A 24,982-nucleotide genomic window follows, 5' to 3' on the forward strand; every position below is an offset into this window, starting at 1 on the left:
TCTCGACGTGGCCGGGTAGGAAAAACACAAACAGAAGGACCGTTAAACTCATGTCCTCATACCGTGTCAATCCCGAGGGGAACCGGGGAAGTGAGGGACACCGCTGACTGGTGCTATATACGGCAGGCAATAGTGGAGGTTTAGTGGTGGGGAAAGCGTGAAGGGGAAAGGAGGTAGACAAGGGTGACGGGTTCAGGTATATTTATACTATGTACAGCTATGTACAACCGGGTGTAATGTAACAGCAGTATTTCCAGTTTTATGGCGGTACTGAACTCCTCCTCCCCGCCCAACTTGAAAGCTTCTGCCGTACCTGCTTTAGCCTCACTCCTCCCTCGGGAGCGTGGCACGGCGAAGCGTGGATCCGTTGGCCTCCTGGCTCGTCTTCTCCCGCACTCCTCACTCCGTCTCTTCGGGTGTCGTCACACACCGACTGGTGTTCTTCCTGGTCTTTACCCACTGCTGCGAGGTCCACGTCACGCTGGGGTGGTTCTTCGTTTGTAGTACACGCCCACTTAAAGGCGCCACTTGGAATTCTCTCCCTTTGCGGTAGTGGTTGCCAAGGTTCCTGGGAGTCCTGAAGAGAATGAGGGGAGGAATCCATGAGCCACCATTCAACCCCTGCGTCCAGTGTTTCCACTCGCTCGTGGCGGTGTACCTCGTTACAGCTAGGTAATTCCCTTTTTTCGCCACATCAGGAATTTATTATAGGTCACTCGTTTTGAGCGCCTTGGTGGAGGCGAGGCAAGCATTAGTATAAACTTGCACTAGCATACTCTTGATGCGAGCATTACTGAATTCAACACCATATTTACAAGTCACTTAAGGCAACGCTTGGTATCCCATGCTTCCCACTTGGTCCCCTTATTGGATTCCCCACTTATTACAGGTAGCGGGCATTGTACAAGATGGTTAGCTCTAGTTATACTCAGTTTGGGTATCCTGGCTTGTAGTACCGACAGAAAAGCAGACGTAAAGCCTCAACATAAATGTGGCAGGGAATAGCAATACTTAATTTTAGGAAAACTATAATTACTTAAATGTTAATGTTCGTTTTTATTTAAATAAAAAGGGTTAACAGTCAATTTACCTAATTTCGTTTAATATACTTTAATTGAAAGGAATTAAGCGTTGGTGTATATTATTTAATTTAAATTAATCTAAATTAATTAAGTATAAAGTATAGGATATAAATCATATATAGTTTAACTACTATAAAACAGTTACGTGTGAGGGTAAATAAATAGATGTGTTTTAGTTCATTATGGTTAGGTTTGACATTTGAGTTAGGGTTAAGTTATTTTAAAAAGACTGCAATACTTATGGGTAATAATTTAACATATTCAAAATTAAATCTCTCAAGTGCAGCTCTCTGACACGAGATTCAGTCGCATTTCATTAAATTTCCTGCAATGTATAAATGTCTCGTCCACAGACACAGCACTCATTGCCCATTATAGTTTGTATTGTTTCATATCATGATTTTATTAATATTATTAACAGGTCACGAATGCCAAAGGGCAATGGAGCCCTTATCTCATCATATTAAACAGTGTAGCTTAAAACTCCACTGTTGGTAAATCTCATCATATTAAACAGTGTAGCTTAAAACTCCATTGTTGGTAAATACAGTAATGGACTGTTTTTTATATAAATAAAATAAACAGAGGAAAAAAATAAAAAGGGAGGAGGTATCTGTATTCAGGAAAGACACGAAGCAGGTAGGCTGGCTTTTCTGAATTCATGCCTGTCGACATTCCTTAAGAAATTAGTACAATGTTGCTTCCGGTGAAGGCGGCTACAGCCACAGTGGTCTGCAGAAGACGAGTCAGTGGACACATGCTATACTGCGCCTGTGCAAGATGCGTTTGGCGACAATCCCTTTAAAGGTACATGTTACTCTCGGTCTGCATGGGTTTCAGTCCTTGCTGTTGGGAGTCATCCCTCTGCGGTGTTTACCGGTTGCCAAGGCAGGTCTGGAGGTATTCCAGAGCGCAGCCAGTCTGTGGCAGCTAGGTTGGTTTGCCAACAGGCTGGATAAAACAGGTCGGCGGAGCTTGTTTGCATACAACCTCGCCAAACAGGCCCTACCTGTCGCACCTGAAGGGACAATAGTTCCGCTGTACACGGGACCCATTGTGTATACTTGGATACAAATAAGCACTGTGGGTTCAGCGAGTGCTGCTGAGAACAGCGTGAGGGCCTGCAAGTGGAACGATCTAATTCCGGCACAGAGGACTCATCCTTTCAATTTAATAAAATAGGCACCGCAGAGTTGGGTGACAACAATACTAGTTATTTATATTATTAAGCATGACATGCGGCACCAAAGTGCAATCATAGCAGGACCCCTCGGACATTTACCTGGTAGCCAGCAGGCTAGTGGGCTGCTTTCAGAGTTGAATTGATCGCCAAGACCTAACAATGTTCTATCACTCCATTCTAATCACGACTCATGCATTTTGGGGCTGGTTTAAACATTTTTGCTAGAGCTAATTTTGGTTTAAAGTCAATGCCGTGAATTTCTTGATAAATTCGAGTTTATCTAAGTCTGTTGGCCTGGGCCACAATTCATGAGGAAAGATTAGATCTGATCCAAAGGGAGGCCAGACTTCCTCTTTCATTTCCACAAGCGACTAAGAAAAGTCTGGGGTCTACCAATCTGTAGGCTTTAGAAGCCTACAAGATCAGAATCCAGCACCATATTACCTATGTAGGTGAAAAGATACTCCTTTATTAACCAATGTGACTCATCCCATTCGTGGACCTGAAGCAAGAAAAGCGGCTGTGGAAACAGTTGTATACCTCTACAATTTCTTTGCATACTTTGCATTTGGCGATCTTGCTACCATAGTAGTTTTGAAACGAGCCAATAGTTCGTACGCTTGGTTCTACCCTCCTGTTTTATGAGCACTGGTGCAATTATATGGTGTTTTGGTGGTTTCAGTAGGTGCCATTTATAAAACACAAAGATACATATCTGTTGGTGTTCACAAAATATGGCATATGTTACAAAACTAGTTCTAAATGTGATAGGGGAAAACAACGTAAAGGAATGACGGTTTCCAGTTTTGGGCAAAGCTTCACTTGATCAGAGTGCATAGTTGAGCAAGTCAGACCTACTAAGCAAGTAAAGTGGTCCCTGACCAGGTTAGAATAAATTTAAACCTTATAAAAAACAATCAATGACAGAAATATCAACAGCACACTATTGTTTATTCACATATTTCACTGTATTTTTTCTTTTAAGTTTTTCTTATACACATATAAATAACATTTTTACAGTGCCCACTGTACAGGGAAAAGGGGAAGGGTATGTGCAGTGATCGGGATTAGTGTGGGAAGGTGAAGTGACAAATCAATAGCAAATTTCTTTTAACAATTGAAAATGCCTTCTCAAGAGAGCCATACAGGAGTACATCCAAAAATCAGTTAGCATTCCTGTAACATCATATTCAACAGGTGTTCAAAATCACACTCTGATTATGTGTTCCCGTTAGATGGTCAACGTTTCGACCCTCGTTGTAGGGATGTTGCCCCTTACATGGTGGGTCTTCTTCAGGACAAGGGGGAAGGGGTGGGCGTATCCTTATTTCGAAATGCTGGAGCTGCCGTAAAAAGGCGTTTGAGAATCACCGATTAAAATCACGTTCCTTGTTAAAGGGCGGTAGGTCCTCATTAATGGTAGGCACCTGCTGGTTGGCGTTCTGATCTAGGCCAGGGTCCTAGTTTTATTCGGATTCGGCCGTCCTACAGTAGGAGGATGCCGGGGACGAGGATTTCTGACCCGTTTCCCGCAGCGGCCGAATCAGAATAAAACTAGGACCCTGGCCTAGATCAGAAAGCCAACCAACAGGTGCCTACCGTTAATGAGGACCTACCGCCCTTTAACAAGGAACGTGATTTTAAACGGTCATTCTCAAACGCCTTTTTACGGCAGCTCCAGCATTTCGAAATAAGGATACGCCCACCCCTTCCCCCTTGTCCTGAAGAAGACCCGCCATGTAAGGGGCAACATCCCTACAACGAGGGTCGAAACGTTGACCATCTAACGGGAACACATAATCAGAGTGTGATTTTGAACACCTGTTGAATATGATGTTACAAGAATGCTAACTGATTTTTGGATGTACTCCTGTATGGCTCTCTGGAGAAGCCATTTTCAATTGTTAAAAGAAATTTGCAATTGATTTGTCACTTCACCTACCCACACTAATCCTGATCACTGCACATACCCTTCCCCTTTTCCCTGTACAGTGGGCACTGTAAAAATGTTATTTATATGTGTATAAGAAAAACTTAAAAGAAAAAATACAGTGAAATACGTATTAACACTATGTGAATAAACAATAGTGTGCTGTTGATATTTCGGTCATTGATTGTTTTTTATAAGGTTTAAATTTATTCTAACCTGGTCAGGGACCACTCTATTTATATCACTAAACTACCCAGGTCCCTCTGACCTTCTGGGTTGACCCCCATACTGTAATCCTACCAAGCAAGTAAGGCTGGTTAACTGTTCATTAGAAAGCAGTATTTCATCATGAAAAATTGCCAGGTTTCCAATCACTGGACTCCAGTACTGGGGTTCTATGGTTGGGACGGAAATTTTGAGTGTAAGAAGCAATCATTACCTATTGATTTTCTTAGCCCACTCCTAAAAATACATTCACCACAATGCATGAAAGTAGGAGGGACCATTACCTATTGAGTTGTGTTGCCTAACTCTCTCAATTTCATGTCAATGCTAAAAGGAATGTGTCTCTAGCCACCAAATATCATTTTTTTCATTAGTATTGGCTGTGGTAGTTCGACTTTTACTAGGGGTTTCACATATCTCCTTCATGTGAGGGAAATTGAGCTCCTTCGTTACTTTACAACCATTTTGGGAATTGACCCAAAAACACAGGATAAGTATTTGTTTGCCCTAGAAAACAGAGGAATAAAGCTTGCATTGGTTTTCACCAACATGTCTCCAACAGCACTGAATTATTTGTTGACTTATTTACCTAGAAGCCATCGCCAACCATGCTTAAGCAGCCACACAACACTGCCAGGTCCTACTAACATTCCTCAAATAAAAAAACCAAATAAGAATATTGGAAAACCCATTGTAAGCAATCTCAAACATTCCCCAGTTACCCTTTTCTCCATCCTTCTCAGTTTCACATTCATTATAGCCAAGTCTGAGGGAACTGGTAAAGTAATATAAAGCAGCAAATAAGATCAAACTGTCTAGTCTTGCAGTGGAGCCATGTCCAGCACCTTACATCAACCAATCCTCGATAGTACTTGCTTCAGATATTGAAAACCTAATAAATGCAGGAAACGGCGTATGCCCTCCAATGTGTAAAAACTTTGACTATGTAAAAACTATACTTAAAGGGCTACATTCGCTCATGGCACACTATAGTAGAGAAACTAAAATTATGTTTGCAGTAATCAAGAAAAAGGATACAGGCGAAAACCCTCCAGCTGTACACCATTATTTTCCAAAGTGGAATCTGAAATCTGCCAAAGCACAGGCCTCTTACCAAAGGATGCTCAAATCGTATATAAGCCTGGGCATCGTTCGCGAAGTAGCGCTACGCGTAGCTACGAGAAGTGCACTACGTGAACTACGCGTAGCACTATGCGAACTGCGTAGTGCGCGGTTTGCGATGACTGCACAGTGCCGGATGCTTGTCTGCACTGTGTAATCATTGAAAACAACATCTTGCAGAGTGCGAGCTGTCTTTTATTGCCGCTCGAGTAGATTTTTACTCGAGCAGCAGCTTTCTCAACGCGGACTAGTAGTTTCTCATCGCGAGCATACGCGTCCACTCGCAATGAGAAACCTGACGTCCCCGCATTGAGAATCTCGCCGGGAGGTTTTTTTCCACACTCGCGATCAGCAACTTGATGTTGCTGATCGCGAACCAGGAAAAAGTCTCACCGGGATGTCATTTTGCTTGCTCGTGGTCGCCAACTTGACGTTGAAGACCGCGAGCAACCACAAAATGACCGCTACACGTGTTTGCACTGTGCTACGTGAAATTCGCGAAGTAGCGCAAACTTCGCAAACTACGCGAGCGTAGCATAGTGCTTTGCTGAGGTTTAATCGTGAAGACATGCGGGCAGACCCAACTGAGAACAGGGCCACATGTTGTGAAATGTTACGAAGTCATCAAGCAGAGCGCAGCGAACTTCGGAAATGGGAACTTTCCAAACAAGTCTATAAGGGAACTTGAACTACAAGATGCAAGCTCTCAGTTGTACTATGTTACTTATATTAAAAATGCTAATAAACATATTTTTTTTTTAAAAGAAGAAGATGCAAGCTCTCAGTAACGTGCAATGGCTAAGCTCCTAAGGTTCACGGTCCCAGTACAAATTATATCACCACTAGCCCAAATACTAAATAAAACCTCCAAACAGTGGCATAGCCACGTCTACTCGAAAATACAGATTGAGAATACAGAGGTTAGTTCTCCACCCACATCAATATTCACTAAATGCAGTGCTAACCCTGTTCACAACTGTTGCACGTCAAAGCAGTCTGAAGTAATCAGAAGGTAACAAGAGACTAGCGAACAGGTCTAGAATAAAAATAAAAAACATTTTTCCATTAAAATGGCAGTACAGAGCAAGTGCTTTGTGTTGCAATGCTTAACAAAATCAGAGCTCAGGAACGGGGAGGGCACATTTAGAGATATTCAGTTTATAGAGGGATCCATGGGGTAGAGATGGATTTTGGTACATTGTATTCTTAGAGAGAACAAAAAGGTATGGAGGGATTTGGGGGCATTGAGTTTATACAGAGAACAAATGGGCACGGAGGGACTTTGGGACATTTAGTTTATGGAGGTATCACAGAGGGATTTTGAGGGGCAGCTGCTCAGATGGGTGATTTAGCCCTGCAGACAATCCGACAGTGTAATACTTGGGTCACCTGTGGCCCCCATGTTTGAAGCACGTGAGCTCCAGAGGTGCAAGGTCACTACACTTAAGGATCGAACATTGGAGCACGTCTTTTGAGGTTTGAATACATTTACTGCAGATACAAAGTAAAGTGCTCCTGTGACTGGAGATGGAAATGTGACATAAAAGAGGAACGCAAGTATGAGATTCTTCAACGCGGCCACTCCTACTTAAGCACTCCGACAAACTGTCTTGGCCAACCTGCTCCATGCGGGTAATCCTTAACTCTACATTCCACATTGGGACTTAGTTACTGTTTTGATTTATGCTCAAGTGAGCCATTCATTGCTTACCTCGGTCCAAATTTCTTGTGGTATATCCTAGAGAGATCAAGTTCTTACTGGTTACTGTCTGGGTTAGACTGCGAGTTCTATGCTTTAGATCATTTAAGTCTTATTTTGCCAATTATCTGGACAGTGCGTTAATGTTGCTGTATGCAAATGCATTGCTAAATAAATGTTTCAGTTATCTACTGACTCACATACCTTCACTCTGCCACCAAACAGCAGTGGCACATTTCTGTAGACACGGTTCTCTGCTTCAGCAGGACTCATTCAGGCTGATTTGGTGCTAAGGGTGTATAAATCTAAGGTCCAAGGGCGTCAAAACCTAGATCCACTCTGCCACTTAATAAGGGCTGACGAAAGACCCTAACAGTGAGAGACAAAACCAATGCCTTTTACTGACCACAAATATATTTATTGTGACAGGAGGAGGCGTCACTTTCGAAAAAGCTTCTGTGTAATTTGACACCTATTTGTAAAAAGGACAGATAAATGTGTATAGGGGTGAAATAAGGGAGAGGGAATAACGGAGAAGGTTTGTGGCTAGAAAGAGCTGGCCTAAACACTAATATCACAACGACTAGCGGAGCGCCAATGTATAATGGGTACAAAACTTTAGTCATCTGGCTGCAGAGGGAAGTGGAACAGGTAAAGTCGGGGCAGAAGAAAAGAGGACACTAGCGACAAGGATAGGAAAGACAGCAACGAAGTAGGTAGTGAGTAGCACCAACGAAAAGGGGGCAGTATCTGTGAAAAGAATCAAGTCCTGGTGGAGAGAGAAAAGTTAGGGTAGCCCAGTGATGAGTAAAATAGAGTTGGAATCCAGTGAATGTGGAGGAGGGGGGGTTACAAGGGCTAGAAGAATTCCAGGAGCTTACAACATGGACACCTCACCCCTCTCTGACAATGCTCAACATGTGCCTTTGCTTGATCTTTATATTTATCCGTGGAGTCCACAAGCTGAGAAGGAAGACAGTGTTAGTTAAAGCTAGAGGCAGGTGGGATAAGTCACCTTCATTTCTAAAGGAGGTCTAACTTCTCAGATAGTTCAAGAAAGAGTGATTCAAGAGTGATTCTCACATTTCTGAGGACAATGTAATATCACAGGCCTTCATAGGTGACTGCTCCATGGAAGTCTCATTTCTCTTGGGCCAATGAGGGGGATGTGGGGGGGGGGGGGGCTATGCGGTGCAGACTCAATACCTTTTCACTCTAAGAAATCGGGATCTTGGACTTCAAGGAGACAGTGGGCCAATGAAGGAGTGCATTTTGTGTCTGGGGAACTCGGAGGAAAAATATAACCGGAGTGCCTAAAGAAGCATTATAGCATATTAAAGTGGGAGCAAGTGAGTACCTAGGGAAGAGAGTGGAGTGCTTACAGGGAGCAGCAGTTAGAGGAAAATGAAAATGCTAAAACGTTTCAGAGCAGCAGCACTTACTCAGTTTTCTTTCTTTGCTTGTCCTCGAAGATGTCATTGAGGCTGATGGCCGCCTGCCCTAGGAATTTGTCAAGGCCCACCAGTGAGCGATGCATGACAATGAGATGTAAATCATACCGCTCTGGAGTGCCCGGGACCAGCAGCCCTGGAAGCTCGAAGGACGCCTCCTCCTTCCATATAGGGCTCAGGCTCTTCTCAGCCACTGAGGTTGAGTACTTCTCCTTGCCCAGCTGAATAATGGTGTAGGCATCATTGGTGGCTCCCTTACCCTTGGCTGGAAGATTGCGGGACTCCAGGACCGTCACCTGCACGTGGGTGGGGAACCACTTCTGGGTCTGCTCCGCTAAAGACATGGTGGAGCGTCCTATTGGGTCAACAATGAAAGCTGTCCCAAGTTAAATCAATACTCCATGGAATCAGCCAGAAAGCTGCTGCAGAACCTTACATTTAGGCAACAATCGGGTGGTCATCCACCTTTAAACCCACAGCCTGGCAAGCAACTAACCAACCGTCCGTAAATTTCACGGACATCCCGTAATTTCGGCCGTCTGTCCGTTGTCCGTGAAGGTTTCTTTAGCGGAAGCCATTTGTCCGTAATTTTACCTGCTGTTTGGTGACCAATTGTTTGGCCAATCATGTGCCTTTCTATCACCAACCGTTCCTCCAATCGTTGCAATGAATAACAAAACAAAGCGATCTAGGATTGGCTTGAAAGCCATCAGCCAATCCTAGAGCTTGTTAGTACACTGCAGGAGTGTTCTTATTGGCCTGATGCGTCAAGGGCCACGAGAACAGCTACGGTACTACCGGACATGCAGAGCACGTTTTGAGCTTTTAGCTTTTGCGTTTTTGAATCACCAGTCTGCCGTGGACTAGCCGTTTCACAGCAAACACCTACTTATTCTTATTTGGTGATCGGTAAGTTTAGTTGTTGCTTTCTTTGCCTCATGAAGCGTGATGTGCGTTTAATTGCAGTGTATGCTCACTATGCCTCACTCATTCCGGTTACCAGAGACTAGGCATAGTCTTCTGAAGGGGAATCAATCACGGTGTTTGTGAAATCTACACAAGGAAACGTATGTGTTCGAGATGAATCTCCGTGCGGCATTCAAGGTTGTGTCCAGTGGTGAAGAACTAGTTTTGGGGCTGTCTGACTAGAGGATTTTTCCTGGAAAATAAACCTGAAAACTTTATTTTATCTTAAGTGAACGGCACCGATTACCACTCATTTTCACTACTCCACCTTATGTTGTAAATGAGAAGTCCCCGTTGCAGATCATTTCATAAATACATATCCCTTCTACAGAGATTAAACTGCCCCTCGTGGTATAAATATTTAAAAGAAGATGTACATTTGGAACCAAATGAATAAAAGACACAGGTCCATCCTGCAGCTGAAATGGACTCATGCCTTGCCACAATGTTAATATTAACTCGGACATGCTTCCTGGCTCACGTACACTTATTAGATATACGTGCATGTATTCCCTGGAGAGATTCCCATGGGAGAGATGAGACGTTCGTCCACTATCTTTACAAAACCTTCGTTAATGGGTTGCTCTCAATTATGTAACCTGTAAAGCAGTAATATGTGTGATTACGACAACACCATGTTATAGGCTGTTCTTAAAAGATCTACCCCCTAAAGAACGAGAACCAGCCCCCCTCAACATTTTTAGTAAATTCCTCCTATTCATATGTCTTATTATTTAAATGCTAGGAGGCTGATAACGCAGAGGTTTTATCCAATCTGTTTTAGCACTGAGTATGGAAACAAGCATTTGCAATGCAATCTGTCTCGCCTTTGGGACCTTATAAGTATTTAGTGATGCAGCATATTATCGCACAGTAGTGCAATGTAGATCTCTGTGGCTGTAAATGTATCACTGTGTAAGCGCTCTGACAAAGAATCAGATGCAGCCCCCTCTAAAATTGTATACCATGAAGTAGTTCAGTGGCTAATATAAAGTAAACTTGCACACCCATAGGGAGAGTAAATAAAGTGCAGAGGGGCTGTTGCCAATGTTAACAAGAGCCAGCTTTAAAGGGGCACTTTTTGCATGTCAAAAAGTAAAGAAAAATGGAGCTGACATCAAACAAGAAGCTTTATGCATGCCTGTTGTTGATGATCTTTAGAGAAGCAGGGCTGTACTAAGAGGTTTAACATGATTTCAGTGGAGTTTGGCCTGTGGTGAAATCCAGCAGCCCAAATTAAATACTTGAACAGATTGTGTGTAGGCCACCGTGCTTGTGCGCCCCAGTACCGATCTACATGCTTTTACTGAAAGCTTGCAGAACGCCTTGTAAGCTCTGATTACAACGGTTTCTGTAATTCTTCGTATGCGCATGTCCCCCGCCCCTACCCTCCCAAATAAAAGTAAAGTTTGGATTTAGTGAAGCTGACAATCAACAAGCAGCGATATCTGATGGCAGCTGCACCCTGATGGCAATTTAATGAAGTGTTTCTGCTGGTAGGGAAAAGATATAAATATATCGCTGTGTGAGCGCTTCGTCATGATCACAAATGTCAAGCTATGTCACATTTTCATAATTTATTCCTGGCAACAACTTGATGAGTTTGACATATAAATGACAGCACCTTAAGAGTGCATAGCTTTTGCAAGCAATCACTCCATTCATTTCTTAGTTGCAATTTAAGGCATTGTAGATGGTACAGCTGTTCCCTATTCCAACAAGCATCTCTTCCCATTCCACAGCAGGTTATGTAAGCCATTTTTGTGTAAACAGAGGCTCAAGAATTGCTTCAAACTGTCAACAATCCACTACATAGCAGGAATAAGTGGATTATAAATTAACAGAGCACCTGGTTGCCTTGAGGTTAGCTACAATCTCTCTAAATCTACATACATGGATACACACACTTATCAATGCACTGTATAATAGAGAAAATAAAAAATATATTAAAAAAATAGGTAAATATATACCTACAATTGGATAATTTTCTAATGCGCCCCCCTCCAAGTTCCCTCTTCGGTCCAATGCATTCAAAAGGAAGTCGATGCAGAGCGCCTGCCTCCGTGTCAGTACACCTTTAAAAGGGGTGTTCATGGCTGTTTGTCAGTGTAAATGTCAGCGCTCTCAAGGCTTCTGATCTTTTAGTCCTGTACTTTTATTTCTGGTATGTTTTTTTTTTTTTTTTATTCGCGCACACACACCCTTCAAGTGGGCCTGGTCTTGCCGGTGTTCAGCACCAGCAGTTCTAAAAAGCAGGTGATGAGACTGGTCCCTTCACTGTCTTTCATGTGAGTTTCAAGGAGAGTTGTTCTTTTATAGTGTTATCATTTCAAAACCGGAGCATTTTCAGTATGCTATACTACGAAACCATGGCTATTGCTTATTCATGTTGTGCAACTTAAACCCATTGACCAAGCCAATAGTACTGGCTTGTTGTAAGGGTAGTGTTACTTGCTGAATTGTATACCTGGATGTAATGACAGAAGTTCAAAATTGCCAGTCGGATGGCAACCTGAGAAGCTAAGCATAGATTTTCATCTTGGGTGCTTTTAAGCCGGAACCTTAATTACGTTAGTGACGCCACTTTGGGAGACCCCCCCCAGTTTTACCATCTCACTTAAAGCCCTGTGTGTGTGTGTGTAAATATATATTTTGCTCTGTAAATGCGTGCCTATGGCAGGATCGCCAGCCTGAGCCCCCGCCCTCCTCCCACTCTGTCTCCTCTGAGCATGCAGCCGGCCTTTTCCTGCGCTGCTTGGAAGAGGCAGATATATTATTTCCAACGTTAGAAGTGCCTGTAAAAATTCTGGAAACATGAGCAGAAATTTCAACAGGGCTTTGGTTTGCAGGAGGACTTGACCTTTGTTCTAAAAACCGAGATGTACTTAACATGAAGAAAAGCTTCGGGACAGTACTCTGAAATCCGCGACAGTCCCGGGAAATCCGGGACGTCTGGTCACCCTACCACAAACAACGTCCATACCACCACCACGTCCCTCTTCAAGGGTGTCCTTCCTTACCACTCATACTGAAGCCCTTTGTAATAGCAAATGTAATTTAAAAAATACGAACTTGCACTTGGTGTCATCGCTACCTGGTTACTTTTATAAAGCATCAACAACCTCCAGTAGAAGGGGGTCCGAGGGCAGGTTTAACGACCCATATTAGATATATGCCCCGACTGAAACATCAAAACATTAATTATATCTAGTACTGCTTTTAGTCGCCACTTATATCTAGTACTGACATCACATCACCTGTAGTGTCTTGGAACAGCCTCAATAACATCAACAGGCTGTTTTTTCTTTTTTAGGTCGAGCCTAGACGGAAGCAAAGCGAAGCTTTGCTTGCTGTCTAGGTCGACAACTTATGTCGCCACTTTCAGGGGAATGTGGACAGCAGACTGTTACGAGCGTCTGCTGCCGGAGATTTGTGCTCGTGGGCGCGCTTTGGCACCTTGGCTGCTTGTTGCGCTTTCATTCAGGTCTAACGTGCGCGTGTCAGTTTCGCTTTCATTTATGTGAAAACGTGCTCGCACTCTACAGCCCCAGAAGCCACACCACATGTGAGGATTCCACAACGCGGAAAAGGCTTGAAGGAAACGTGCTGGCACTCACCAGAGAGGTCGGCGCGGGCCCCGCCGAGCAGCAGGAGGCAGGCGGTGATCAGAAGCGGCGGCTCAATGGCGTGTGTCTGACTGCCGGCGCGTGCCCCCTTTCAGCCTCCTATACAAAGCGAACGTGGAAAAGGCTTTAAGAAAACGTGCTGGCACTCACCGGAGGGGTCGGCGCGGGCCCCCGCAGAGCAGCAGGAGGCAGGCGGTGATCAGAAGCGGCGGCTCGGGCCCCGCCGAGCAGCAGGAGGCAGGCGGTGATCAGAAGCGGCGGCTCCATGGCGTCTGTCTGACTGCCGGCGCGTGCCCCCATTCAGCCTCCTATACAGATGCGTAACATAACAAGGACCAGTGCGTCCCTCCTGCGAACTGAGCGAGCGCGCGCATGCCCGCCCCCCGCAGAAAGAGAGTACGGACAAGGACCCGGATCTAATATCAGCTGCGCACGACCCCAGCCTGAGAACAGCGAGCAGACCAGGGCCATGGAAGTAGAAGAAGGACAATGGCCGCGGGCCCGCCTTCGCTCGTGTATCGCTTTGTGTGAGCACAGAGGCAGTCTACGCTGCCAGGTAACAGTGAGTATTCCCAATATTCGGCGTTGCTTTGGGGGTGCCCAGACACTCGTCTCCCAAGCTCGGGTGTCTTTTCGCCGCAGCTCAGGGCACTGCTTACACTTTTTATTTTCAGTGCGCACTTTGATTTTTTTCAGCAGCCCTGCATCCCTGTGCTATGGCAGTAGCCGCCGCATACACCGTGACATGTGCAGAGACGGCGCCAAGTCCACACTCACAATCTCCTCACTGCAAAGGGTATCATTTTTTATTTAGTTATTTATTTAATGCGTTTTTATATAGCGCGGACTTTACCCGAAGGCGTCAGAATGCTTCACAATAGGAACAGAACTGATACTTGTATTACTACTTGCTACTACTTTTCCTTGGTGAACACGTCGCCAAAAGCGCATGCCTTTGAAAGGAATCCCCCACTTCCCAGTCCCTCCACTGTGCTCTGACAGTGATCGTAAGATAGCTCAGCGGGCTGTGCGCCTGCCAGGGTAATCCAAGTCAGAGATTGTTGGATTTCCAGCTGGCTCTGTGTAAAAAAGGGGTTCCAAAGACAACCGGTAACCAAAGACCCTTTTTATGTTGCCCGGCGGTATCGCCTCTATGACCCACCAATGTTAATCAATGAAGAAGCAGGCGCTGGAGACTGGAAGGCAGGAAACGAGGATTTTATTCTCTCCGGAGGAGAACACATCAATTCAGACAGCAAGTATCGTCACGAGGTGCTCTAGCCACATCTCTGAGGCCTGGCCTCTTATACTAGGGTTTATGACCTTTATTGCACATAACACATTCTCGCAACACATTGATAGTTGAAAGAACATCCTCGGAATCTCCCCTTCAGGCCCGTTCCCACATACATTTACAGTTGGATTCCCCACCCCGGTCACAACAGGTGGTGGTTGTCGTGCAGCAGGGCATTCCGCCGATTCACGGAATGCGTGGAGTTGATCGGATCTCATAGGGTGGGGGCTTTGATCGGTTCGTGGGTCTTTTGATGGGGAGGGGAAGCTTCCTACTGTACGGGGTAATAAACAGTATCCGCAGGGCCAGGTGTCGGCCTGGGAACAAGGAAGACAAACGGGGACACAGGAAAAAGGGGGTTTGCATCAAAAGGGTCTGAGGCCATGAAAGGAATGAGGGGAGGTGTCGCGCTGGGAACAGGATGGGATTCAGTGGTGAAGCTGCGCTGAAGAGGGGTTTATGACCCAAGGCATGAGAGAGCGGGGGATGTCAGTGCGCGGGGGATGCTTGCAAGGTTAAGAGAGAGAGAGAGACGCGCTGGCTATCAGCGAGGGGCAGGGAGGCCATGGTGTTCAAAATGGCTGCCGCTTACGCGCACGAATGGGCTCGAAAAGGGGCAAGATGGCGCAGATAATGTTCACCAAGCTTGTACTAATTTTCCACATCTGCAGCTCAGACTTCCAGTCTTCACAGGTACCTGAAATGGTAATGCATTATTAGCAAGCACTTGAGCCCACTTTAGTTTTTTGTGATTTAGCCGTGCATGAATAGTGATGGCGTGCAAAATGTGCGTGTTGGTGCTACGAACAGTGCACGGCCCCTGCCTGCTTGGAGTATCACAGCGCCTTCTCTTGGCCATAGGCAGGCTCTTGTGTCGTGATGTTTGTTACATTTCCGTTGGGCAAGCGAGGTGAACACGAAGGACAGGCTGTTCGCTCACCTGGCACTCCCCACCAACTGCTTAGAACTCTACAGAGGAGCTGTGCAAGTGGAAAGCAGTTCGAACGGTGTGCTCTTGTGCAAAGGAAGAAATTCTCCGACAGCCCGTGTCTGGAAGGCCATTAGGACAGGGGCGGAGTCAGACACTTGTCAGGCGAATCCCTGGTGCCTTGTATCAGAACCCCCCCACGCAGATGCCAACAGTTATTGCCGAAGCCTTGGTGAAGAAAGGGTGTGCCCCAGTGGCAGACTAAGTTCAAGTCTGCGATCGCTCTCCTTTTCTCTCTCTGTGTTTCTCTCTCTTTCTGACTGTCACTCTCTTTTTCTTTTCTATCTCCACTTTTGTTTCTCTTTTTGTCCCTCTATAGTTTCTCTATCTCTTTAGCCCCTCCACTGTCACCTCGCTTTCTTTCTCTCTCTTGCCCCTTCTCACCATTTTATCTAACTCTCTCTCTTGATCTTTCTATTACTCACAACCTCTCTTTCTTGCTAGCTCTTCTCCATTCCCTCTTTCTAAATCTCTGCCCTCTCCTTTCTCCCATCCGCACAAACAAACCGATGCGCTAAAGGCCAATAAACTAGATTTATTAAGATGTACTTGCATTTTCTTTAATTCGACAGAATCTAGCCTATGAGCTCCTCATTTACATAAAGTACACGCGGCGGATTTTATTCGACTGGAAAACTGTTATGGCAGCTGGTTTCAGTGGACATAAATCAAATGCAATAATGTTGTTGCAGTTTTGTCCTGCTTGAGCGGACTTTGAAGTAGAGTTAAAAGTATTATGCCTCACAAACTGCACTGCCTAGCAGTAGCTGCGCCTCCTACATTTGAATGACAGGTTTGCGAAATTACGTGATATTCCCCTTGATAAGGAGGAGTCAGGTTGGGCAAAGTACTGTGAATGAAACAAATCGACTCATGAGTGAGGCTTTATTATTTATTGCTATCATAAACATTTGAAAAATGTCAAAAACATATTCTTTGACGAACGCTGGACCGGTATTAGCTACAATAGAATTTAACACAAGTTAGTGCACCCGGAACCAATCCAGTGTGACACGCCAGTTACCAGGAGGTCTTATGAAGCTTGTAGATGGATCTGGAAGTCTGCACAGAGATGGGCCATTGACAAGGGTAAGTGTTGGTTGCATTAGTGTCTCTCTCTCTCTCTCTCTCTCTCTCTTTCTCTCTTTCTCTCTTTCTCTCTTTCTCTCTTTCTCTCTTTCTCTCCTCCCCTCCCCCCCAGCACGGAATACAGTACAACTGTGATCACAAAATTCTTAAGCACCCTGCAACACTGGGGATTTACAGGAATCCAAACACCAGCGTAAAGTACTCGAACAACGATGACGTCTGTCTTATAAATGTCACAAAAAGATGTTAATATTTCAATTCTGTTCTTGGATTTTCGTGAAAATACAACACATATTGCATTACAAAAGCTATAGGTGTCACATTTGTGAAAGTTAAAACTATTGGCATTGTAAATGACAAAGCTATTAATTTCGGTATTTTTAAAACCAACGCATAAATAAAAAATGTCATTTACAATACCAATAGCTCAAACTTTCCTAATGCGAGACCTTTTGCATTGCAAATGCTTGTTGTCTCCTGGGCAAGGAGAACCCAAATGATGTCAACAAGGGCGGTACAGAGTGGCTACTGATGGGAAAATTTACCCATGCCCTAGAGCTTTAGCTCACACATTTGTGTCACACTTGTGTGCATGCTTGGGTCTGCATTAACACACCTTTTGTTTTTCCATGTTGAGGCTTTGGTTTCACAGTGAGTTTTGTTGCTTTTTTGACTCCTAGATATAATTAATGTTTTGATACTTTTATAAAGCACCTTGTGCCTAAGTGAAGCATCGGAACGCTTTAAAATGTAGGTCTGGTGCGATAGGGATAAGTACAAGGAAAGCAGGGAGCTCACCAGGTAAGAATCAAATGGATGTTTGTGTAAGGAGACTTTCAGCAGGTTTCTTCATTAAGATGCTTCATTACGAAATAATATAAACGCGGATAAACATCCAGAGAGGATGTGTCCCTGTAAAGGTAACTGGTGCCTGTTTCAAGCACTCCAAAATACAACTGCCCATAATCATAGAATGTTGTTGGGTCGATGCAGAGACTCGATTGCGAGGATGTGACTTAATGGCCAGAGCCGCCAACTATGGCGATGGGGAACCAGGTTCAACTTTCGGCATCAGCCCAACATTCTGCTATTCTGGGGAGATCCCTTCATCTCCCTGTGCCTACCATAAACAAATGCGTTCTCATGTAAAGCAGTCCATTACCTTCTGTTGAGTTACCACTATGAAAAAAAATAAGGGTTAACAGATCTTTTCTCGCTCCCCCAGGTTGGTATAAACTGTGGTGGATATCCCCCTTGCAGTGTCCCCATGACCCCGAAGAATCTCGAACCACAGACCATTCGCTCATGGGGCTATATGTAAAACAGCTTTTTTGAAAGTATAAATCAAAACAGCCAATTAGCCTATGCTTGGACCATCGGGTAACTAAAAACACAGTACCTTTTGTGAATAATTGTAGAAGTTATTTATACAATAAACATGCCCTTCGACTATTGACTCACTTTTGGCCAGTAGAGACCTCCAAGATCCTGCTGTACCTCTGTCCGCCCTAGTACTTCCGGGTCGTATCGTGGCCAATCCCATGGCTGAAAATTTTCTTGGAGTGGGCACAACTCGAAATGTAGACTATGACCTAGGATTGGAGAATTTTTGGCACCTCAACCAATCTTAATGCGCTGTGTGAAATTCCGATGTGCTTATTTGCTGTGTCGTCCACGCGTGCCTCTGAGGTGCAGAGACAGTATCTGTCTGACCCGTCTTACTATATAGCTGACAGGTGGGCTTCTGAGTGGATGTGTTCCCAGTTGGAAGTTAGCCTCTGTTTCTGCCAGAAGCCTAGCTGTAGGTTGACCGTAAAATCTTAATCGGCTGGCATAATTTTCGCAGTCAGCTTATGTAGTGGTGTGCACGAGCGCTGGAAACCAAACGCCCTCCTATCCAGATCACTTCCTGATTTTCCTCGTGGAGTGGAAGACTTTGGGCGCATGAGCCCGATGTAAGGCAGCACGCGGGTGTTAGTGCGCAATACTTTAAAAACAAGCATTTGCAATGCAATAGAACTCGTATTTACGTGAGTCCTATTGCATTTGAAAAGGGGGTGCGGGCAGGCTAAAAGGCATGAATGGGAGGGGAGACAGAAAAATCACAGACTGCGGGAGTGGGGATACAGGAAAGAAAATAGTGTTTCGAGTAAAGGGGCCAGTAGCCCTGAAGGATACAAACTACTGACATGGCTGTCATGGGGCCCGACTAAGGCAGCATTTATAACCTAAGCCAATGAAGATGATCCGGAGAGAAATTGCACATGCCCAGGATCAGACGATGTTTGCAGAACCCGGGCAGGTTTCATAAATACAGGAGACAGTATTCATTTAAGAATATTTTAAGATATTGGCACCATTAAGGTGAAAACTTTAAATGTCCCTGTAGGCAAGTCCGCCTCTGACTCCTTATTCCACGTTTGTTTAAGTTAGTTTAAACATTTCAGTTTTACAAATGCTGTGCTTCTCCTATGCCTCGGTCTCTGGTGACCATATCAGCCTAAAAACAGCTGACTCTCCGGTCCCAGTATTATGTTTAGGCCTAACTATGTTGTGTGATAGTAGCATGCACAAGTTGTGTTATCATATCCAAACATAACTCCACATACTGAGTGCCACAATTTCATCTTACCTGCAACCAAGCTTCCAGTCAGAAGTATCAAAAGTAAGTAAGTAATTGCTTGCTTCATCATAATGTGACATGGGTTTTATGTAATTCTTTTACACTCTTCTTGCTTTGTCACACTCTAAGACTCCCTAACTGAATAGGCGAGCAATCTAACAATTTTCTGTTACTTTCTTTAAATGTGCAGCAGTGTTTACCAAGTCAGGTTGCCTTTACCGTGCTTTTCTCACTCTGTTTATATTAAGAGCACGTCATAATTGCTTTTGGGTTACCAGCCGACAATTTAGTTTAAATTTGCAGTTCTAAGCCCCATTGTGGCCATTGTTTTCTTCACCGATGGAGATTTTCTTTGCGTGCTTATACCTTTTTTGTGTATTTTTTTAAAATTTTATTTAACATTTTAGGTCATAGCTGCAGAGGTGACTCTGGTGTACCATGCTGTGAAGCATCACATTTCCTACCGCTCCCTAGATTGTGGCATCAAGCTAAGCAAAGTAATGTATCCAGGCTCATCCATAGCAATGGAAGCATCTTGTGGCCGCACAAAGGCCTCGAGCATCACTCTAAATGTGCGTGCACCTCTATCGTTGCAGCGAGCACAAGAGGACCTAAAAGATGGATATTTTTCCGTTTGCAGTGACGCCTCAAACAAAAGTAACTTTAAACTCTATCCACTTTAGTTGCTGAACTTTAATTTCACCTCCGGTGTGGCCTACACTCTGCTGGATTTCTACGAGGATGCAGCAGAGACTGCTACAGCTACTGCACAACAGATCACAACAAAATTAAATAACCATGGTTTGAAAATGGAGCACGTCGCGGCATACTGTGGAGACAACGCAAGTGTTGACTATGGACGACATTCTGTTCCAGCATTTGAAGGGACGACATCATTCTGTTCCAGCATTTGAAGGGAGCAAATGGAGACCTTCTGCCTGCAAACTGTTCTACCCATATCCTGCATAACTGTGCTAAACAATCTATTAATGGACTTTCAATGGATGTAGAATCCTTTGTTCTAAAAGTCTACAGCCATTTCTCTTCTACAAAGCGGACAGCGGGGTTGAAAGGGTTTTTCACTTTTGTGGTCCTAGAGTGGCAGCCTTTGTTTCGGCATGTCCCAACACAGTGGCTCACATTGTTCCCAGTCACTGCGCAACTGTTGAAGTGCTGGGCAGCACTAAAATCCTATTTCCTTTCCCTTGGGCCAGAAAAAACACCCAGAGCAATATGGGATTTTCCAGGACTTGAAAGTGGGGAGGCCGCTATGTCACTTATTTTGACTTGTGCTTATGTTGTCTATTTACTCACATACTATTGCACAACTTCATTTGTAGTGTCAGTAATTATTGTCCTGAATTTTGACCCTTTGTCCTGAATTTTTACACTCCCTGCCCTGAATTCACACCCATGCCAGTTTGTCACTCTACAAGCAACTAAAATCGCAGTCCCCCTGTGTACTTAGGTTCACCCTCGCAATCAACCACACATCTGGTAGTCAGCCTTCACTAGACACCCAACAGTTCATAAGCTGTCCTGTCAACTCTTACCCCACCAGTCACCGCACTACACAGTCTAAACACTGCTATCCAGTCAGCCTATATACCGCCAATCACCCCACTACCAGCTGATCAGCTTATCATGTTACTATAAACCTCAATTGTGCAGAAGCCATGGAAATAGGGTTGTCTTTATTTCATGAACAGATTCCGGTCAAATCTATCAGAAACAGTCACTACATATCTTATTTGGTTACCTCAAAGAACTAGGGAAGGCAAAGATTAAAATTTTAGTGACCAGGGTTTTATTGACACGAGACGGCAGTAGGGTGGTGTTTTGAAGAAAGACAAATATACGTCATTGGCAGGAACACCAATCGCTATTTTTGGAGTGTGGCACCCTCCTTGGCGCAGAGCCTTCCGCTTAAAGCAGCATTTGCTCGTACTATAGATGGCAACACTACATTCCGAATCCAGAATTATGGCTTTAAAGGTAATCGCCTTGACTATGGGAAGGTGGGGTGACCCGCAACTTTATTCAGTGTCGAACAGGGTTAGCTTGCGAAACAAACGGCTAGAGTCAATTCAGGTCACTGAGCAAGATTCCTAAAGTGCACTCACTCACCCAGCAGCGCTGTGAGACCGGGACGGCATACAAGGTAGCATATGCTTGACATCAGGGGACTCCCAAGCAAAACAGGACAAACACGGATGGGGTTTGTCCTACCGTCCTTGGGCGTCACCATCCCCACTAGATGAGACGCTCTGCCCCTGTGCTGGAAGAGGCCCCCTCTCACGTCCCTTTCTAGCTCTAGGACTACACCTGGGCCGTGCTCCCACATCTATGATCTATCCCTGGCATCTATCTGTCTTCCAACTCACACCTCTGTCCTTGGGCTGTAACCAAAGATAAAACCAAGGTATTCATGCCTGGTCCCACCACGTCTGTTCCTGTTGTCTCCACCCTCAGTCCCTTACGACCCTGTGCTGTCACCGGCCCCCACCGCAATCCTATTGTTCCTATTCGTCTCTACCTCTGTCTTATCGTCCGCCCCACCCTCCCCTTCAGTCCAGATCCCCACCGGTCTCCCACCCCTCTGTCCCGAGGACACCAGTTTGACCTCACTGTTCGAACACAGAAAACCCCCCACTGGACCCCTCTCTGCACCACCAACCGCCTCTGTCACCGGTCACTGAGCTGTCAGCTGGTGCACTGTCACTATCTGCAAGCAGCCTGGATGCCTGCACTTTCTGGTCCCATTCAAACACCAACTTGCGCTAGTTGTAAACCTGTCGTTGATTGGTTGGTCGTCCAGGCTGTCCCTGCTTTCCATTGGTTTAAATCCCATCTCCCAGCCCACTTGGCCGTCATCCTCGAGCTCCCTCTCGGTGGAGGTCGGTTCTCCCTCGTGATTGGGTGCCTCGGCGCCGCTGGCAACCGCAGTATAGTGAGATTAAACAGGCATTCCAGCCTCGTGCCAGCGCAGCAAGGGCAGCCTGTGTTTCACGTTCAGGAATTCCACTGGCGGATCCAGTGGTACCTCCTTACTGTAGAATTCAGATGATTGTGCAAACATTTGACAGGAATGCAATGGCAGCCTGTGCACAAAGGAAATATAAATACGAAGAATGTTATTAAATAATTCTGATTTGCCTGGATTAGTTTCAATTGCAAAAGCTAGATTGAAGTGGCCATACGATAACAGTGCAGCTCTGTAGAAAACACCACAATTAAATAAATACATTGTAGACAAGTGCTTTTTTTTTATGGGCTTCGACCATGAGAAGGAAATTACACTGGCCTAAGTAATTTGTGCGTTACTTTTGGTTTCCTTTGCTTCACTTCATTATGTGGCAAATAACACTTTCTAGACTGGTCCCTCTTCTATCCCCCCATTATCGTTTTCACTCCAAATAACAGACTCACATGTCCACCGCTCAAATGTCACTAAACTAATCCACCACTGCGGCCCCCAGGGGAAGTGAGGTTGGCAGACCAGTCTTCCCCTGGGGAGTTCGCACGAGACGGACAGGGTGTTGGGTAGTCTAGGGGGTGGCTTTTAGGGGGTGGGGTTAGGATAGTGTTTAAAAGGGGACAGGGGAGGAAGTTCTTCCTCTTCCTGTCCCCAGCACCTCAGTGATTATGTTAAGGAATTTTGACCACCCTACAAGTTTCTAGGAGTGGGGAAGGGGTGTCTGTTTGTGTTCCATAGAAGCATGCCAGTTTAGGACGGGTTGAAGGGGTGTCTTTGTAGTTCTTGGGAGGGGTGGGGAGTCCATAACGAGCATAATCACCCTTCCGGGGAGGGGGATGCAGGTGCAGGATGGGTGTGTGGCAGGCAGGAGTGCGATGGCTAGATGCTGGGGGAAGTTTGAAAGAGAAGTGTGGAAGAGAATGGTACAAGTAAAGAGGTCGTGATGTGAAGTGGGAGTGAGTATTTGGAGTACGAGAGTGGTTGATGGTTAGAAGACATAAGGTTGGGGATTGTTAACTGTTTATTAGTGTTATGTTAAAATTGGTTGTCAACCCGGTCCTAATAAATGGCCTTTTACGCTAAACTAACAGCGTGGGGTGGGTGTTATTGCGCAATAATCCTTTTTGTGTTCCGGAGTAGCGCTCTACTTGCCGAAAGGCGCTTCGACGCATTGTCAGGGGTAGAAGGCGCTATATAAATTCAATTACAAGACAGTACAATGCAATAACTGCCAGAGCTCCCGACTTTGTAACGGAGGAACTGGGTTCCACACTCTGCGTTGGCATCCTTTGAGTGGGCAAATCACCTAATGTCCCTGTGCCTACAAAAAATGAATGTGTCCTTGTGTAATTTAACTGGTGCTCATCTAAAGCGCTCCAATACCTTTGGGTCAAGTTCGCACTATATAAAACAAAAAATGTGAATCTTGTAATGTTGTCAGCCAGTAAATGACAGCTGCAGTTCCCAGGAGCTGTCCACATTATTTGGCAATATAATACACTGAAGTCTTCAATGAGTTTATAAAAAGTGCTTATAATGTTCTTATTACAGTCTAGCCGTGACTTCAGTAATCACCGGCAATAAGCTAACCCTGTAGTTTCTCAGCTGTAAAAAGTATTAGAGTTGAGTTATGATGTCATAATACCTGCTGCAAGCACACAGTGTGAAAGAAAGGTCATAGAGCAGAATCACAACTGCTGTTTAAACAATGAAAACAAAAAATGAAGATTTTCCAAAATTTCTTATTTTTTCCCCAACTTAATTTTATTGTTCACAGCCGATACAAGATTGATGCCTCAATGGGCACCAACAATATGTATATGTGGTGATAGATGATATCAACATTTTCAATGATATTATAGCATCATTTATAAAGGAAACATTTTATTGAATAACTTTTTATAAAAACGAATAACAGCGCCACACTATGGGGCACATTATGATGGCGGATGGACCTGAGTCCGTCCGCCACCATAGAGTAGGAGGGAACCTCCGCATGGGCTGCGGAGTTCCCTCCTGTGCAATTATCTATTTTTAACATTGCAGCGGGTGCTGCTTCAAGCTGCACCTGCAGCAATGTTAAAAATTCACGCACCGTCACCATATTAGTGCTTTTCCGCCGCAGTTGTAAGCCAACCGCGCCAGAAAAGCTGCGGACGGAAACCAGGACCCACCAGCCATCCTAATGTGGCGGTGGGTCTTTGGTGGCTTCCGCCGGCCCGGAGGATGCGGAAAATCCTCCATCCTAATGAGGCCCTAAGTCTGCATGAGAAGTAAATACATCTTATATATGGGGGGAAGGGTCCAAACCACACAGAATCATGACTAATATCCATATTGTTTGAGTCGATTTTCCAAAGCTTTAATGCGAAAAAAATAATGATTTTTTTAAAGACACAGAGGGTAATATTTCTGTGTATGGAAGGAATAATGGAGTCATGCATAATATTGGCCTCCTTGCCTTAACATAAAATAGCCTTTCATCCCTTTTGATTAATGTCCCTGGGATGAACAATTATTAGTTTCATGAAAGCAAGTTTTTGTTTGCAGGGGATTAGACAGAAAAGCAGACATCTGTCTTCATGGTATCAAGCATCATGATCTCTAGCACATTTCCTAAATTGGTTTACCTTAAACTGAATATATTTTTGCAACAGATTACTAGCAAAATATTGGGTGAGCTTAATTTCCCACTACAGAATCCAGTTTGTTTTTCATAAAAGTAGA

At 44.7% G+C, this 24,982-nt stretch overlaps 1 protein-coding gene and 1 long non-coding RNA gene across 2 annotated transcripts in view; one reads left to right on the plus strand and one right to left on the minus strand.

Moving 5' to 3' along the window:
• The window catches only part of RAB11FIP2 (RAB11 family interacting protein 2), a 133,143-nt gene extending 123,832 nt beyond the window's left edge, over window positions 1–9,311 (minus strand). Inside the window, exon 1 of the mRNA XM_086922920.1 lies at window positions 8,684–9,311. Coding sequence (XP_086779046.1) covers window positions 8,684–9,036 — 353 coding nt within the window. The 5' untranslated portion in view covers window positions 9,037–9,311. The remainder of the gene's footprint in view (window positions 1–8,683) is intronic.
• A 155-nt stretch (window positions 9,312–9,466) lies between these two features.
• LOC147712144 (uncharacterized) lies at window positions 9,467–23,339 on the plus strand. The gene is made up of 2 exons (XR_015295981.1): window positions 9,467–9,601; window positions 19,686–23,339. It is a non-coding gene; the product is annotated as an uncharacterized LOC147712144 (long non-coding RNA).
• Window positions 23,340–24,982: the final 1,643 nt, after the last annotated feature.

Source organism: Lissotriton vulgaris, chromosome 5, assembly GCF_964263255.1.
Source record: "Lissotriton vulgaris chromosome 5, aLisVul1.2, whole genome shotgun sequence".
Classification (NCBI taxonomy): Eukaryota; Metazoa; Chordata; class Amphibia; order Caudata; family Salamandridae; genus Lissotriton; species Lissotriton vulgaris.